The following is a 15478-nucleotide window of genomic DNA, read 5'->3' as shown; positions in this document are numbered from 1 at the left end:
CAAAGCAGTGGCCAGACAACGGGTGCCTCGGGCCCTCTCCCATCACCCATTTTTTTAGTTGACAACACTGAGGGTCAGACAGTAAGAACAAATGGGCACACAGACCTAGTCGGTACCTGGCACTCCCTCATGCAGTTTGCGAGCAGTAACTCATTTTGGTCCTCACAGCCCTCATGTTACTGAGGAAAAAACAGCGAGTCAGAAGAGATAAAGTAACTTGGCCACAGTCAAGGGTAGAAACGCTCTGGCAGCTTCCACAGCCCCCCAAAGTGCTCACACAGGGAGCCGTGTCCCTGGTCACTGAGCAGCTTTGGCTCCTGGGAACTCTAGAGGACAGAAATGTCACCTGCTGGGCCCTGGCTCCTCCCAGGCTAAAAAGAGAAAACTTGTCCAGCAGGGGAAAAAAGAAAAAAAAGACCTCCTCAGAGGTTAGGAGAGGGCAGAGAAGCATTCCCGCCAAAATCTTCCTCCCTAGGACTTTGACTCCTTTCCAAACCCCCATCCTTTCCTCTGGAGTCAGAGCCTCCCTTTCCGGTCTGCCAGTCTCGCTCCCCGATGCCACACATACACTCACACAGGAACACACTGGCGGGCACACTGAGACTCCAGCCTCCAGACCCCTGCCCCTTGGCCAGGCAGGCTGGGGTCCTGCCGGGTGTTGGAGGGGCCCTGAGAGTTGTAGCTTTATGGGGCATGGCCAGAGGCCCTCCACAGGCAAGTTCTGCCCCATCTGGCTCCCACTCATAGGCTGCATGACTCATTCCCTTACCCCCCATGACTCAGTTTACATGGGTGCCCAGAGATCCTCCCAGTGAGGGTGGAGTGGTTTATTGGCCCAGCCTAGGCCTGCCAGCCTTTTATCCTAGGATGAGCGTTTCATCCCCCTCCTGGCCTAGAGCAGGAGCACCCTGGAGCCCAGGGGTGGGGGTAAGCCTCAGGTCCAGGAGGGTGAGGAGAGCCCAAGAACTGAGTAACAGGCCCTAACTGCTCTGGGCTTGGGTCTGCAGGGAGCAGGAGTTGCACCGAGAAACCTAAAGGGCTATGTTGCGTGGGCAGAGCCATACTGGGCACTGACAGAAGAACCTTTGATGCCCTGCAGAGGGAATGGTCCACATGGCACAAAACACTACAGCAAGAAAATGCTCACACTTACTGAGCTCTTCTACAAGAAACCAGTCCTGTGCTAAGTGCCATCCACACCTTATCTCATTTACTCTCCCCAACAACCCTGAAAAGCAAGTTGAAATCATTATATCATTTTCACAATGAGGAGATAGAGGCATAGAGAAGTTAAAGGAATGGCCAGAGGGATGTCTGGGTGGCTCAGCGGTTGAGCATCCGCCTTCGGCTCAGGGTGTGATCCCAGGAGCCAGGATCAAGTCCCACATCAGGCTCCCTGAAGGGAGCCTACTTCTCCCCCTGCCTGTCTCTCCCTCTCTCTGTGTGTCTCTCGTGAATAAGTAAGTAAATCTTAAAAAAAAAAAAAAAAAAAGGCCAGACCTGGGACTTGAATCCAGGCCACCAGACTCCAGAATTCTTGTGGTCATCCTCCCCTGCTTACCCAAGCCATCTTGGTTGTAGCAGGGGTGAGGGACCTGATGGTCTACCTTACCCCTCCCACAGGGCAGATCTCCATGGAAACTTCTGGTTTTAGGGCTCACAGCATGTAAAGTAGTCATCTGCAAGAAGAGAAAGCAGGGGACGCCTGGGTGGCTCAGCCCTTGAGCATCTGCGTTTGGCTCAGGGCATGATCCTGGGTCCAGGGATCGAGTCCCACATCGGGCTCCCTGTGAGAAGCCTGCTTCTCCTTCTATGTCTCTGCCTCTTTCTGTGTCTCTCATGAATAAATAAAATCTTAGGAAGGAAGGAAGAAAGGAAGGGAGGGAGGGAGGGAGGGAGGGAGGGAGGGAGGAAGGAAGGAAGGAAGGAAGGAAGGAAGGAAGGAAGGAAGGAAGGAAGGAAGGAAAAAAACAGGCTTCCAGAGGAAAAGAAATTGGCCTGAGGTTGCAGAACAGATCAGAGATGCAGTCGACTGGGACTGTGTCCTTTTTTTTTTTTTTTTTTTTAAGACTTTATTTATTTGGGGATCCCTGGGTGGCTCAGCGGTTAAGTGCCTGCCTTCGGCCCATGGCATGATCCTGGAGTCCCAGGATCGAGTCCCACATTGGGCTCTCTGCATGGAGTCTGCTTCTTCCTCTGCCTGTCTCTGCCTCTCTCTCTGTGTGTGTGTGTCTCTCATGAATAAATAAAATATTTTTTAAAAAGATTTTATTTATTTATGAGAGAGAAAGAGCACAGTAGGTGGAGGAGCAGAGAGAGGGGGAAAAGCAGGCTCCTCACTAAGCAGGGATCCCAATGTGGGGCCTCAATCCTAGGGCCCCAGGATCGTGACCTGAGCCAAAGGCAGACGCTTAACGCAGTGAGCCCCCCAGGTGCCCCTGGGACCATGTCTTTGATGCTCTCCAGGATGCCCTGGGCTGGAGAGGTGGCTGGTGGGGGAGGGAACCCCAGGACAAGAATGGGGACATGGTAGCCCTGTCCCTAACTCCTGCTCAGTCCAGCCTCTTTCTTTCTTGGGGTCCTCATCTGCCTCATGGGGACAGGACTGCCATCACAGCAGGGTGGCATGAGCCTCAAAGGACTGCAGAGGGACAGGCACAAGTGTATGCTCAATTGGCATCTGGGGACTGAGTAGAGTGATACCCAGACTCTGGAAACAGCAGCCCAGCCTCCCTCTTACCTCATCTTCTTCCTCTCCCGGGGCCTACCATATGACTCCCTCTGACCTTGAAAGCCTGGATGGCCAGGCCCAGAAGACCTTCCCATGAGAGACTCAGCCCCCTCTTCTCTAGAGTTCAGCCTCAGCAAACAGGGCACAGGTCACTTCCCTGTTCAAACACCACTCAGGAGTCCCCTTGTTACCCAGCCCAAGTCAAGTTCCTTGGCGAGGCATCCAAGACCCTGGCTTAGGCTTTACTCTGCCCACCCTTCCAGTTCACAGTCCCAACAAACATTCCAGCACATGTTCTGGACTTCAGAGTCCCCAGGCCTCCTGTCTCTCCACCCCCAGGCCTTTGTGCCCACTGACTTCAACCCCAGGAATAGCTCCCACAATCTCAAGGATTCCTCTGCCAGGAAGCCTGCCCTCCCTAGTGGGAAAGCACCCTTCCTTCTTAGGGACCTCCTATAGTGTCCCTGGTGCTCTCCAGCTCCTGCCTCCAGCATTGTCCACCTACTGCCAGGGCTGTTTTCTTCAGTGTCTGATCACCTCTCTGCACTGTACATACCTTGGGGCCAAGACCAAGTCTTTAATCATCCCTACTGCCCCCCTGCACAGCCTGCTCCATTCGACTTTATATTCCATTAATTCAGGAGAATGGATATAGAACTGGTCCATCATGCAATGGGATTGGATTCAGCAAGCGAAAAGAGTGAACTACTGCTCCACACACCTGGATGAGTCTCAGACAAAAGGTGAGAGAAAGAAGGCAGACACAACAGAGCATGCATGGTAGGATTCCACCGACGTAAAAGTCCAAAAGAGATAGAACTGACATATGGCAATAGGACTGAGATAAGTGACTTCCTGGAGGGGAGGAGAGATTGACTGCAAAGGAGCAGAAATTCCCTTGGAGAACATCAAAAGCAAACATGCATGTACCCTGTGACCCAATAATCCCATCCCAGGGCACTTATCCCAGAAAAATGAGTGCAATCAGCCACCAAAGGACACATCCTTTTACATGAAGTTCAAGAACAGGCAAAAGTCATCATCAAGGGTAGAAGTCACAGTAGTGGTACCTATGGGTGGGGAATAGTGACCAGAATGGGGCACAAGGAACTTGTGAGCTGCTAGAAACGTCCTCTGTCTTGATCAGGGTAATAGCACCATGGGTTTCCATACCTGTAACAAGTCACTGAGCTGAGTATATTTTATGAGTGCACTTCACTAGATGTATATTAAACTTCAATTTAGGGGCACCTGAGTGGCTCACTAAGTTAGGCGTCTGCCTTCGGCTCAGGTCATGATCCTGGGGTCCTGGGATCGAGCCCCAAGTTGGGCTCCCTGCTCAGAGGGCAGCCTGCTTCTCCCTCTTCCTTCCCCTGCTCATGCTTTCTATCAAATAAATAAAATCTTCAAAAAAATAAACTTCAATTTAGCCAGGAACCTAAGTATAAGAACCAAAATTATAAAATAATTAGAAGAAAACATAGGGGTAAATGTTCAAATTGGACAGTGGATTCTTAGATCTGACACTGGAAGAATGAGCAATAAAAGTAAAGACAGGGGCACGTGGGTGGCCCAGTGGTTGAGCATCTGCCTTTGGCTCAGGTCCTGAGGCCAAGGTCCTGGGTTGGAGTCCTGCATCAGGCTCTCAGCAGGGAGATTGTTTTTCCCTCTGCCTATGTCTCTGCTTTCCTCTGTGTCTCTCATGAATAAATGAATAAAATCTTTTTTTAAAAAAAGTAAAAACAGGGATCCCTGGGTGGCGCAGCGGTTTAGCACCTGCCTTTGGCCCAGGGCGTGATCCTGGAGATCTGGGATAGAATCCCACGACGGGCTTCCGGTGCATGGAGCCTGCTTCTCCCTCTCCCTGTGTCTCTGCCTCTCTCTCTCTCTCTGTGACTATCATAAATAAATAAAAATTAAAAAAAATAAATTAAAATTAAAATTAAGAAAGTAAAAACAAATTGGACTTCATAAAAATTCTAAAAACTTTTGCACATCAAAAGACGTTCTGGAAAATGTGAAAAGACAATCTACAAGATGGGAGGAAATATTTGCAAATCATATTTTTGATAAGGGTTTGATAGCCAGAATATATAAAGAACTCATTTAATTCAACAACCACACACACACACACACACACACACACACACACAATTAGGAGTACCTGGCTGGCTTAGTCATTAGAGCATGGGACTCTTGATCTCAGGATTATGAGTTCAAGCCCCATGTTGAATATGGAGCCTTAAAAAACTTTTTTTTTTAAATAGATGAAGAACATGAATAGGTATTTGTCCCTAAAATATGTAGAAATAGCAAACAAGCACATGAAAAGATAATCATCATTAAGGAACATGATAGGCTATTAAGGAAATACAAATTAACATAATGAGATACCATGTCAGACCCTCTAGGATGTCTTTCATTTCAACAATAGAAATAATAAATGTTGGCAAGGATGTGGGCAAATTAAAACACTTATACAAAAAAACCACTTATACACTGCTAGTAGGAATGTAAAATGGTACAACCACTTTGTAAAACAGTCTGGCAGTTCTTCACAAGGTTAAACAGAATTACCATATGAGCCAGCAATTCTCATACCCAAGATAAATAGAAACATATGTCCACATAAAAATTTGTAGCATTAGTCATAACACCCCAGAAGGAGAAACATTCAAATATCCATCAGCTTAAGAATAAATAAATAAATAGTGGTATATCCATACAATAGAATATTATTCAGCAATAAAAAAGAACAGAGTATTGATACATGCTATGACATAAATGAGCCTCGAAAAGATTCCAGTAAGTGAAGGAAACCAGATGCAGAAGGTCACATATTGTATGATCCCATTTATATGAAATAGGCAAATTCATAGAGATAGAAGGAGAATTTGTGGTTCCCAGGAGATGGGATTGGGAGTGATTTCTTCATGGGGATGGGATGATTTTCTGGGATAATAAAAGTTTTGAAAACTAGAGAGAAAAAAAAAAAACCTAGAGAGAAGTGGTGGTTGCACAACATTGTGAATGCATAAAATCCTATTGCAGTCAACATTTTAAAATGGTTAATTGCATGTTATGTAAATTTCACCCTCATTTATAAAATAGACTTTAATTTAAAGAGCAAATCGATGTCTGGGTGGCTTAGTGGGTTAAGTATCCACTCTTGATCTTGGTTTACATCATGATCTCAGGATCCTAGGATGGAGCCCCAAGTCTGGCTCCACGCTCAGTGGGAAGTCGGCTTAAGGATTTCTCCCCAGCTCCCTCTGCCCCACTCCTACCCCTCCTCTCTATTTCTCTCTCTCTCTCTCAAATACATAAATAAATAAATATTTTAAAAATAAAAAATAAGGGGATCCCTGGGTGGCACAGCAGTTTGGCGCATGCCTTTGGCCCAGGGCGCGATCCTGGAGACCCGGGATCGAATCCCACGTCGGGCTCCCGGTGCATGGAGCCTGCTTCTCCCTCTGCCTGTGTCTCTGCCTCTCTCTCTCTCTCTCTGTGTGTGTGTGACTATCATGAATAAATAAATAAAATCTTTAAAAAAAAATAAAAAAATAAACAAAAAATAAAAAATAAGAAATGAATGGAAAATGAAACACATAAACATCACCTCCAACATCCTGGGGACATTGACAGAACTTGCTGGGTGCCAAGCACACTCATCCATCATCTCCTTTTGCCTCACTAATCGTCTCCTTGCAGCCCCATAGAAGTGGGCATTCTTTGGGGCTCAGAGAGGGAAGTGACTGAACCAAGCTCACACAGGGTGCCAAGAGACAGTGCCCTGGTTTCTCAGACTCCAGACTCCTATAATCATGGTGGCCCCTTGGCAATCCCTTGGGATTTTTGCCTGACCTCCCTGAGTGGGAGCTGGTGAGGTCAGGGACCAGGAACGTTTCTGCAGCCACGAAGCAGGAGTTAGTGATTGAGGAGCTTGGAATGTGCTGCCTCTGAAAGGACCTCCTTGTGGCTCCACCAACGGTTAGAGCAGGAAGGGACTTTCAGAACCATGTAATCACACACACAGATTTGAGACCTGAGCCCCTGCTCAGTCACTGCCCCAGGATGCTGGGGGAGTGGGACAGCGTGGTGTTTCTGGATCTGGCATGTATATGCAGTCAAGGCTGACCTGTCAGTCCTCACATGTGCCACCATCTGGCCACCTTTGTCACCTCAACCCGTCTCAGCCAGAGTTCGAACATCAGTCAGTGTGAGTGCACTGCATGATTGCCCTAGCATGTGATCAGAACCCCAAGGGCTCCCACTTCTGAAGTTTTTACTAACATGTCTATTTATTTTTGCCATTTGTCAAGTTCTTACTATCCACTGGGCTAAACATGTGATATAATTTTTTTTTCATGTGATATAATTTTATTTCTATTCTCTAACAGCCCTGAGATGTAATTACCTTTATGCTTCCATTTTACAGAACAGGACACAGAGGCTCTGAGAAATTGTGTGTGTCATCTAGATCTCACAGCTGGCAAGCAGCCTAACCAGAATTCAAACTTCAGAACCCAGAGTTGTCTGATTCTGGCATGCACATTCTTTTCCATGGATCACACTGCCTCAAATCTCTCTCTCTCTCTCTCTCTCTCTCTCTCTCTCTCATATCTCTTTTTCTTATGCTGGTAAACTCCTGTTGGTTTCTTTTCTTTTTAGAGAAAGACAGGCATTGAATAGAACAAGGACAAGGGAGAGGCACCAAGCTGGTAACCGCCTTGTGAGTACACAGCACTTTATAGCTTACAAAGCACTTTCACATTTATGATCTCATTTGATCCTATAGCAACACCATGAGGTCAGCAGGAGGCCCAATTATTCCCATTGGGACTGGGACTCATAGGGAAGTTAACCCAGCCAGGGCCACAAACACAGAAAATGGTAGTAGCTGTGGGACTGGGAGCCCAGGGCCAAGCTGGCCTGTCTCTGAGTCCTGAATGCACCCACAGACTCCTGGCCTGAGTCCCCAAGGAAGGCAGCCCAGGACCCTCCTTCCCTGAACTCTTTCTTCCCTGTGGACAAAACTGGAGCTGATCAAATGGAGGTAGCAGTGGAAAGCAGGAGAGCCCAGCTCTCTTTCTATAGTTGTGTGACATCGGCAGCTCTTTAGTCTTGCTGGGCCTTAGTTTTCCCATCTGCAGAGTGGGAGGAAGTAGAGAAGCTTTGGGATTGTCCTCTCAGCACTGATGTTCTGCACCCATGAGAAAGTTATTGAGAGGGTCTTTGAGAAATCTTGCCTGAGCCTGGGCTTGGACCCACAGCCCTTATTTGACAACCTCCTTCAGCTACTCACTTAGTGATATTAGGCACTTCATTTCAACATCTCCCAGCCTTAGTTTTCCCAACTGTAAAATAGGGATGATGACAGTACCTACTACTCCCCAGGGCGGTTGGCCTTGGTTGTCAAAATTTGGCCCTGGCCTCACATTCATACAGACCTTTGACATAATCTCCAAATGAGGCTTCCAAGCCTTATTTGGCAGTATTTAAAGAAGATGGCATTTATCAGCCCACAGGACAACTTTGTCCCACTGCAGGCTCTTACTGCTTATAGGGGCTCTGAACTAAAACTTGTTACAGCTTCCAAAATTAAATAATGAGTAGCACAATCAGGTTGCCTTGTATTTGTGGGTAGTTCAAACCATTAACCGGCTCATTGTAAACATCTAAAATATACTACCCCGTTGGTAACCCTAGTTTATCATTTGTCCACTTTTAGTATGCCTGAACCTTAAAACAATGCCGGCAAAAGGACCTCACGCCACCTCTGTGAAGCTTGGATGGCAGAGCGTGGTCCCTAGCATGAAGTAAGCATCTAGTAAATAAAAGAATAACCACAACAAGCACATTTATAATCCACTTTACTGTTTCCAGACCCTTTCCTCATTCTTCATTCCAACCTCCCACGTGCTGCAAGGCGTAATTACTTCGTCCCCATCTGAAGGAGGCAAAAACTAAGGCGAGACCAGGCGGTGAATGGGCTCCCGGGAGTGGGACCGCGGCCCAGAGTCTGGGCTCGCGGGCGGGACGCGGCGGGGCGCCCAGCTGCAGGCAGGTGCGTAAATCCGCGGGGGAATCCTCGGCTCCACCTGGGCGCGGCGAGGAAATTGCACCATGTATGGGCAACTACGTCAGAGGGGGCAGACCTGCCGCTGATGTAGGGGACGCCAGGCCCGTCCCCTTCCCTACGAAAAGGCGGCTACCGGACTGTGGGAGGCGCAGAGAAGTTCAGCGCGCACTGGCAGAGGGCGGTGCGTCTGGGGAGGTGGAGCCGCGAGGTGTCCAGCGCCGTTGAAAATCGCCCGCTCCTCCCCCCCATCCAAGTGGTTCAGCCCGAGAACTTTTCATTCATAAAAAGAAAAGAGGAGCAAGTGAGTCAGAACCCAAGCAGCCGACGCGGACCCCACAGAGCAGCCAGCCAGGGCATGTTCCGAGACTTCGGGGAACCCGGACCGAGCTCCGGGGCCGGCGGTGCGTACGGCGGCCCGGCGCAGACCCCCACTTCAGGCCAGCAGGTGAGAGCGCCCCGCCGCCTGGGCGTCCCGCGTGGACAGCGCCTGGGACGCCGCGGTCAGCTCCCGCACGCTCTGGGATGGGGCCGGGAGCACGAGTAGGGGCTGGACCTGGGTCCGCGGCAGTGGCCGTGGCCGTGGCCGCGGCCGCGGGTGCTGCTCGTTCTCCACCGTCTGGAGCCAGGATCTGCGACCGTCTCCTCTCGCTCGCCCCTTTTTCCTTCGCTGTCTGCTGTCATCTGTCCCGCCGTCTCTGTCACCTTCTTTCTTTCCTCTCGTCCACGCCTAATTTCTTTGTTTTGTCTGCGTCAGAAGGGCGCCCCTTAGTCTGAGATTAGTCCCGGCTCGGACGGGATCAGAGGGTCTGATCCATCTCGGACTAAATTCCCGGGATCCCGTACCTGGGCTGAGGCCGAGAAGTCCCCACACCGAAGGGAGGCGGGATCCAGCGGCAGGCGGGCTCCCACACACTGGGAATCCTCAGCACTGCCTGAGAGTCAGTGTGTGTCCATTTGTCTCTCCCTCTCTACCCTGTCGCCAAGGCCCTATCCCCTTCTCGGCGCAGCGCAGCCCGGTGGGCTCCGGGAAACTGGTGCTCCACACCTTCACAGGCTGGGGCCAGGGGAGACTGCGAGATGCCGGGACGTGCGCGTGGTCTTGCAGCGGGCAGCTCCCGCGCCCCCGCCTCTCGGCACCGCACGGCGCCCTGCTGCAGGCTGGGGGGGCTCGGGTGGTTGCAGGTGCCCATTTCCTGTCGAGGGGCAGCGCGCACGTGTCGCTAGGGGAGGGAAGGAGCGGCGTCCGTTCTGCCGAGTCACAGCGGCCGAGTCACGGTGGCTGACTCACCCGGGGCGCCCCTCCCTTCCTGGCCCGGAGCGGCCCTGGCCCGGGCCACATCGGGAGCGAGAGGTGCCGCCAGGGGTGCCTTCGTCCCGGAACTGGGGTCACTGGGCCACTGGGCCCGCAGCGCCGGGCTTGGGACACCGCTGCCTGGACTTGCCTGGGCTTGTGGCACGCTTCCGGGACGCTTGGGCGCCAGGGCCCAGCCCCAAGGCTTGAACCCAGTTCTCTTCCCGGAACACTGATCCCCCATCTCAACTCTTTCCTCAGATTTCTGGCTGAAAGAAAATCTTGGCAGGTAATACATAGAGTACATACAGTGCAGCTTGCATGGTTCGGGGAGGTTTCTACCTCATTAACCGTATTGTATTTCACAGAATCGAAGAATTCATTGATTTGAAAACCCACACCATTGTTTTATGTCACTAAATTTTCTTAAAGTTGCCAATCCAACTATGATTTAGAGCTATTAAAAGGCATTTCTTAGCATCAATGAAATGCCATAATCCTCACTTAACACCAGTATTAAAAACAAGGAAACCCAGGCACATTGAGGTTAAATAACTTGCCCAGAGTCATGGCCAGTAAGTGGCTGAGCTAAGAGCTAACTGGGACAGCCTAAACCCAGGGCAGTGGTTCTTGCCACCACAGCCTCTGTGCATTGGACACCTGCCACTTACGAGGCACTGTCACACACTGGATTCTCACAGCCACCCCTGGAGTTAGGAGCTGGAATTTTTCTATGCAGATGGGACTCAGGCAGAGTACAGGAGTAGCTGAGAGCCTAGGTGCCAGGGCCAAACTCCACTTCCTACTTACTGGCTATGGATCTATGGACAACTGTTTTTCTGTCTGAAAATGAAGACACTGTTGTGCAAATTATGAGTCAGTATTTGTAAAGTGGTTGGGACAGTGCCTGGAATTCATATGTTATATGTATTAGTTCTGACAGGGAAATGAAGGCACAGCAAGGTTATGAGACTTGCCCAAAGTCACATAGCTCCCAAGCAGGGATTTGTCACCAAGTTAGTCTCTCTGTCAAGTTGTGCTCTTTCTGGTCATACGGAACGAGCAGCTGCATTGACGGTGGATGAAATTGTGGCTTCTGTCCTGTTGAAGCCCCTCAATCTACACAGACTTCATCCTTGGCTTTCCATTTCTTATGCCTCAGAAGTTCCACCTCGTGCCAAGCATCAATGCTGTGAGTGGCAGCCAGGACCTGCAGTGGATGGTGCAACCCCACTTCCTGGGACCCAGCAGCTACCCCAGGCCTCTGACCTACCCCCAGTACAGCCCCCCACAGCCCCGGCCAGGAGTCATCCGGGTCCTAGGACCACCTCCAGGGGTACGTCGCCGACCCTGTGAACAGGTAAGTAGCAAAGGCATTGCACTGGTTCTGATGCCCATAGGGGTGCTGAGGTGCAGAGGACAAGTTCTTGGCCAAAAGAACACAGGCAAGGCAGCCTGGGTGGCTCAGCAGTTTAGCACTGCCTTCAGCCCAGGGCATGATCCTGGAGACCCATGATCGAGTCCCATGTTGGGCTCCCTGCATGGAACCTGCTTCTCCCTCTGCCTGTGTCTCTGCCTCTCTCTCTTTCTCATGAATAAGTAAATAAAATCTAAAAAACAAACAAACAAAAAACAAACAAACAAACAAACAAAAAACAGACTTAGAAAGGGAGTGCTGGGGAAGAAGAGCCACTGATGACTCCTGGCCAAAGCTGAGAGTAATAGGAGCCCTTGGGGTGATCCAGAGGGCAAGAGGTGATTCTAGGCTAGGGAAAGCTTTCTGAAGCTGGAGGTATATTAGCCCAGAAGGATGGGTAGGATCTTCATAGATAGAGATGAAAGAAAAGACATTTCAGGGAGAGAGGATGGCAGGAACAAGAATGGAGGTGGACGTGAGAATGTGTAAGGTGTACATGTGGAAAGGTGGATGGATGGTAGAGGGTCTCCCTGCTGAGATGTATGCTGTCTATGTGCTGGGAGGGAACAGAAAGGGGAGGGTTCCCTGTAGCTACTCTCTGGGGCTGTTTCCCTATCTCATTTAATCTTTACAAATAGCCTCTAGGGATGCACTCTGGTTTTCTCCACTTTACAGCTGGGAAATGAAGGCACAGAGGTAGTCACTTGCCCAGATTACACAAGTAGTGAGTAATGAGACAGGTCTTTTCAATTCTAAAGTGAGATCCTAACCATCAAGCCACACTATCTCATCCAGAGCTAACAGAGGCTCGAAGCAGAGTGAGTTGGGAACTCTTGACTCCCCAACCAGGGCTCCTGCCTTCACACTAAAAAAAAAAAAAAAAAAAAAAAAAAAAATCTTTACCAACATAAATAAGAGATAGAGGGTCTTTAAGGGAGTTGCTCCTCTTTCATTTTGGTTTATGAGACTGTACTGGAGTGAGACTTACTCATTAAGGAGCTTGCCCTGACAGCAGGGTAGATGAGAAGTCAGGATCTTGCAAAGATGAACAGTTACACAGGAGTGGCTTTCCCAGAAACAGCAGGATTGGCAGTGTGACCAACTGCAGAAGAGGACCATGCTGTGAGGTCCCAGAGGCAGGCTCCTGGACTTCTTTAGCCCTGACCTGAGGGTGGCTATTTGTTTCTGGGACTCCTAGACAGGGGCTATGAGCTCTAAGTAGGGTTCTTTGTGGGGGGCTGGTCCCCATCAGCAGGCCTCTCAATATTGAATAGAGTGAGTGGATTTTAATTTCTGCTCTGGGACCATAAAGGAGTTATCTATCCTCTCTGGGCTTCAGTTCCTTATATGGAAAGTTGGGTAAATAATCTGTGTAAAGCTCTTAGCCGGCATGTAATAGGTTCCTAATAAAAAACAACTTACTAAATAAATAAATAAATAAATAAATAAAATTTAAAAAATAAAAAACGTACTCAGCAGCAACACTCATTAACTCCTCTTAGTGCTTACAAACCCCTGGGGAAGAGGACACTTGGGTGGCTCAGTGGTTGAGTGTCTGCCTTTGGCTTGCTGGTGATCCCAGGGTCCTGGGATTGAGTTCCGCATCAGGCGCCCCGCGGGGAGCCTATGTCTCTATGTCTCTGACTCTCTGTGAGTGTCTCATGAACAAATAAAATCTTTTTTTTTTTAAGGGGGGGGTGGAGAATGAGGGTCCTTCGAGAAAGAGCAGCTGGGTCCCAGAGGCTCAGAGTAATAAAGGCTGCTTCTGGCTGGGCAACGAGAGGAGGCTCCCTGTAAGAGTGGGGGTATCTTGGTTGAGTCCTGAGAGATGAGGGGGGTAAAGGTTTACGGAGAGTGTGGTGGTGATGGGGGGGGGGGGTTTGCTTCTGAAAGAGGAACCAAAGGAGGCAAAGCTGGGTGCGAGGAGGAAGAAATCTGATTAATTCAATCTTACTAAAGCGTGAGTGCGGAGAACCAGTCGCGGCGCTGTGATCCCTGAAGCGCAGGCTCGCGGGTCCCCGCACGGCCATGCCCACCGCAGGGTCCTAGCACTGGGCCGCTGCACACGGCGAGTGCCGGGCAACCAGAGGCCAGGGTCTACCTCACTATTCCCTCTACCCGTCCAGATCAGCCCCGAGGAGGAGGAGCGCCGTCGAGTGAGGCGCGAGCGGAACAAGCTGGCCGCGGCCAAGTGCAGGAACCGGAGGAAGGAACTGACCGACTTCCTGCAGGCGGTGAGCACCCACCGGTGCGGAGGGTGTCCAGGCCGCGGCCCACCGAACCTCAGACGGGCGCGGCTCCCCTGAGCTTGCAGGGCCCCAGAGGGGCGCCGGTATATTAAGTCCCCTTCCCCCCGTCCCCGCTGGAGGAGCAGTCCTTCGGAGAAAACGACGAGAAAAATGCGATTAGAAATTAGTTACCGCGCGTCTCACTCCCAGAAAAGCAGGGGAGAGTCAAAGCTTCCGCGGACAATCTCCTTCGAAGATGCTCCCGGGCCCGAAGGGAGTCGTGCCCATTTTCTTCCAAGGGCTCATGGGAGTTGTAGTCCAGACTCGCTGGAGACCCCCCCCACCCCCACTCCCACTCCCCCAATTACCACCACCTCCTGAGGCTACGCGGTACTCAGCCCTCATCTTCTAACTCCTCTCCTAACCCCCTGCAGGAGACCGACAAACTGGAAGACGAGAAATCCGGTCTGCAGCGAGAGATTGAGGAGCTGCAGAAGCAGAAGGAGCGCCTGGAGCTCGTGCTTGAAGCCCACCGCCCCATCTGCAAAATCCCGGAACGGGCCACGGAGAGCGACACTGGCGGCGCGGGCGGTCCTAGCAGCCCACCAGCCACCTCCGGCCCTGTACCTTGTATCTCTCTTTCCTCGGGGCCTGTGCTTGAACCCGAAGCATTGCACACCCCCACACTCATGACCACACCCTCCCTGACTCCTTTCACCCCTAGTCCGGTCTTCACTTACCCTAGCACCCCTGAGCCCTGTGCCTCAGCCCATCGCAGGAGCAGCAGCAGCAGCGGGGACCCATCCTCTGACCCTCTCGGCTCCCCCACCCTCCTTGCCTTATGAGGCACCTCAGCCCCGGTACCTGGGGATGCCACTCTAGCCAATGTCTCCCCACCCATTGGTCCAGCTGGTCTGGACCATAATCCCATGCCCTCTTCAGGTTCTTCTCCATTCCTCCAGATGACACTGAGCATATTTTGCTTCCTAGTAGAGCCAGCTTGGGGTCATGTAACTGCCCACTGTTTTTCCAGAGCTGGCTTCTTTAGCACAATTTGCACTAAATCAGAGACAAAATATTTCCCATTTGTGCGAGAAAACTCCTGGCAACCAAAAAGGACTTTGTAGATCCCTCGGAGTCCTCTAGAGCCCTAACCCCCTTCAGACCACCACACCTATAGTCTTCATCACCCTCTTCCTGTGATCCACCCAATCCTACTCTGACAGAAGGTGGTATTCTACCAGCCTAGAACACTAACTCGCCCAGCCCCACACTGCCAGCAGCACCAAGTGATTGAACCAGGGCATTCTGCTGGCCCCTCCTGAATGGTAGGAGAGTGCCAGAGGCTTCTGTGATGAGCTGAACTGCACCCCCCCCTCCCCAGCTCTGAGAAGACTTTAGCTCCAGGGAATCCAAGCCTCCAAAACGAAGGCAGCTGCTATTTATTTTCCTACAGAGAGTATTTTTATACAAACCTGCCAAAATGGAATAAAAGGCTCGAAGCTCTGTCCTGGTCTCACTGAACCCAGAAGCAAAAGGGAGAACATTTCGAACCAGACGCCCTAGGCTCCGGTCTCAGTTCTACAGACTTACTGCATGACTTTGGAAAATTATTTGATATCTGGACCTCAGTTGTCTTATCTGAGGAATTGTTACATCTGCTATGCCTCATCTCCAGGATTGAAAGGAGGAATGGAGTGCTGCTGGGTGCAAATTAAAAGGATTATCT

The 15478-nt window shown here is 50.6% G+C and overlaps 1 protein-coding gene and 1 long non-coding RNA gene across 5 annotated transcripts; one reads left to right on the top strand and one right to left on the bottom strand.

Annotated features, from left to right (window-relative positions):
- The first annotated feature begins 7570 nt into the window (after positions 1-7570).
- FOSL1 (FOS like 1, AP-1 transcription factor subunit) lies at positions 7571-15255 on the top strand. Of its 4 annotated transcripts, XM_077862467.1 has the most exons (7): positions 7572-7787; positions 8463-8550; positions 8618-9258; positions 10366-10393; positions 11267-11464; positions 13648-13755; positions 14184-15255. In XM_077862467.1, the coding sequence occupies exons 5-7, from the start codon at positions 11324-11326 to the stop codon at positions 14592-14594; spliced, it is 660 nt and encodes a 219-aa protein (XP_077718593.1). In that variant the 5' UTR covers positions 7572-7787; positions 8463-8550; positions 8618-9258; positions 10366-10393; positions 11267-11323; the 3' UTR covers positions 14595-15255. The 4 variants fall into 4 exon arrangements, with proteins under 4 accessions (XP_077718592.1, XP_077718593.1, XP_077718590.1 ...); XM_077862466.1 differs by lacking the exon at positions 10366-10393 and having other exon boundaries at positions 7571-7787; positions 13648-13769; positions 14184-14581; XM_077862464.1 differs by lacking the exon at positions 10366-10393.
- LOC144292335 (uncharacterized) lies at positions 8588-14097 on the bottom strand. The gene is made up of 2 exons (XR_013359779.1): positions 9657-14097; positions 8588-9558 (listed from the first exon to the last, which is right to left on the bottom strand). It is a non-coding gene; the product is annotated as an uncharacterized LOC144292335 (long non-coding RNA).
- Positions 15256-15478: the final 223 nt, after the last annotated feature.

This window comes from Canis aureus, chromosome 21 (assembly GCF_053574225.1).
Source record: "Canis aureus isolate CA01 chromosome 21, VMU_Caureus_v.1.0, whole genome shotgun sequence".
NCBI classification, from domain to species: Eukaryota; Metazoa; Chordata; class Mammalia; order Carnivora; family Canidae; genus Canis; species Canis aureus.
This window is presented reverse-complemented; position numbering and strand designations above follow the sequence as displayed.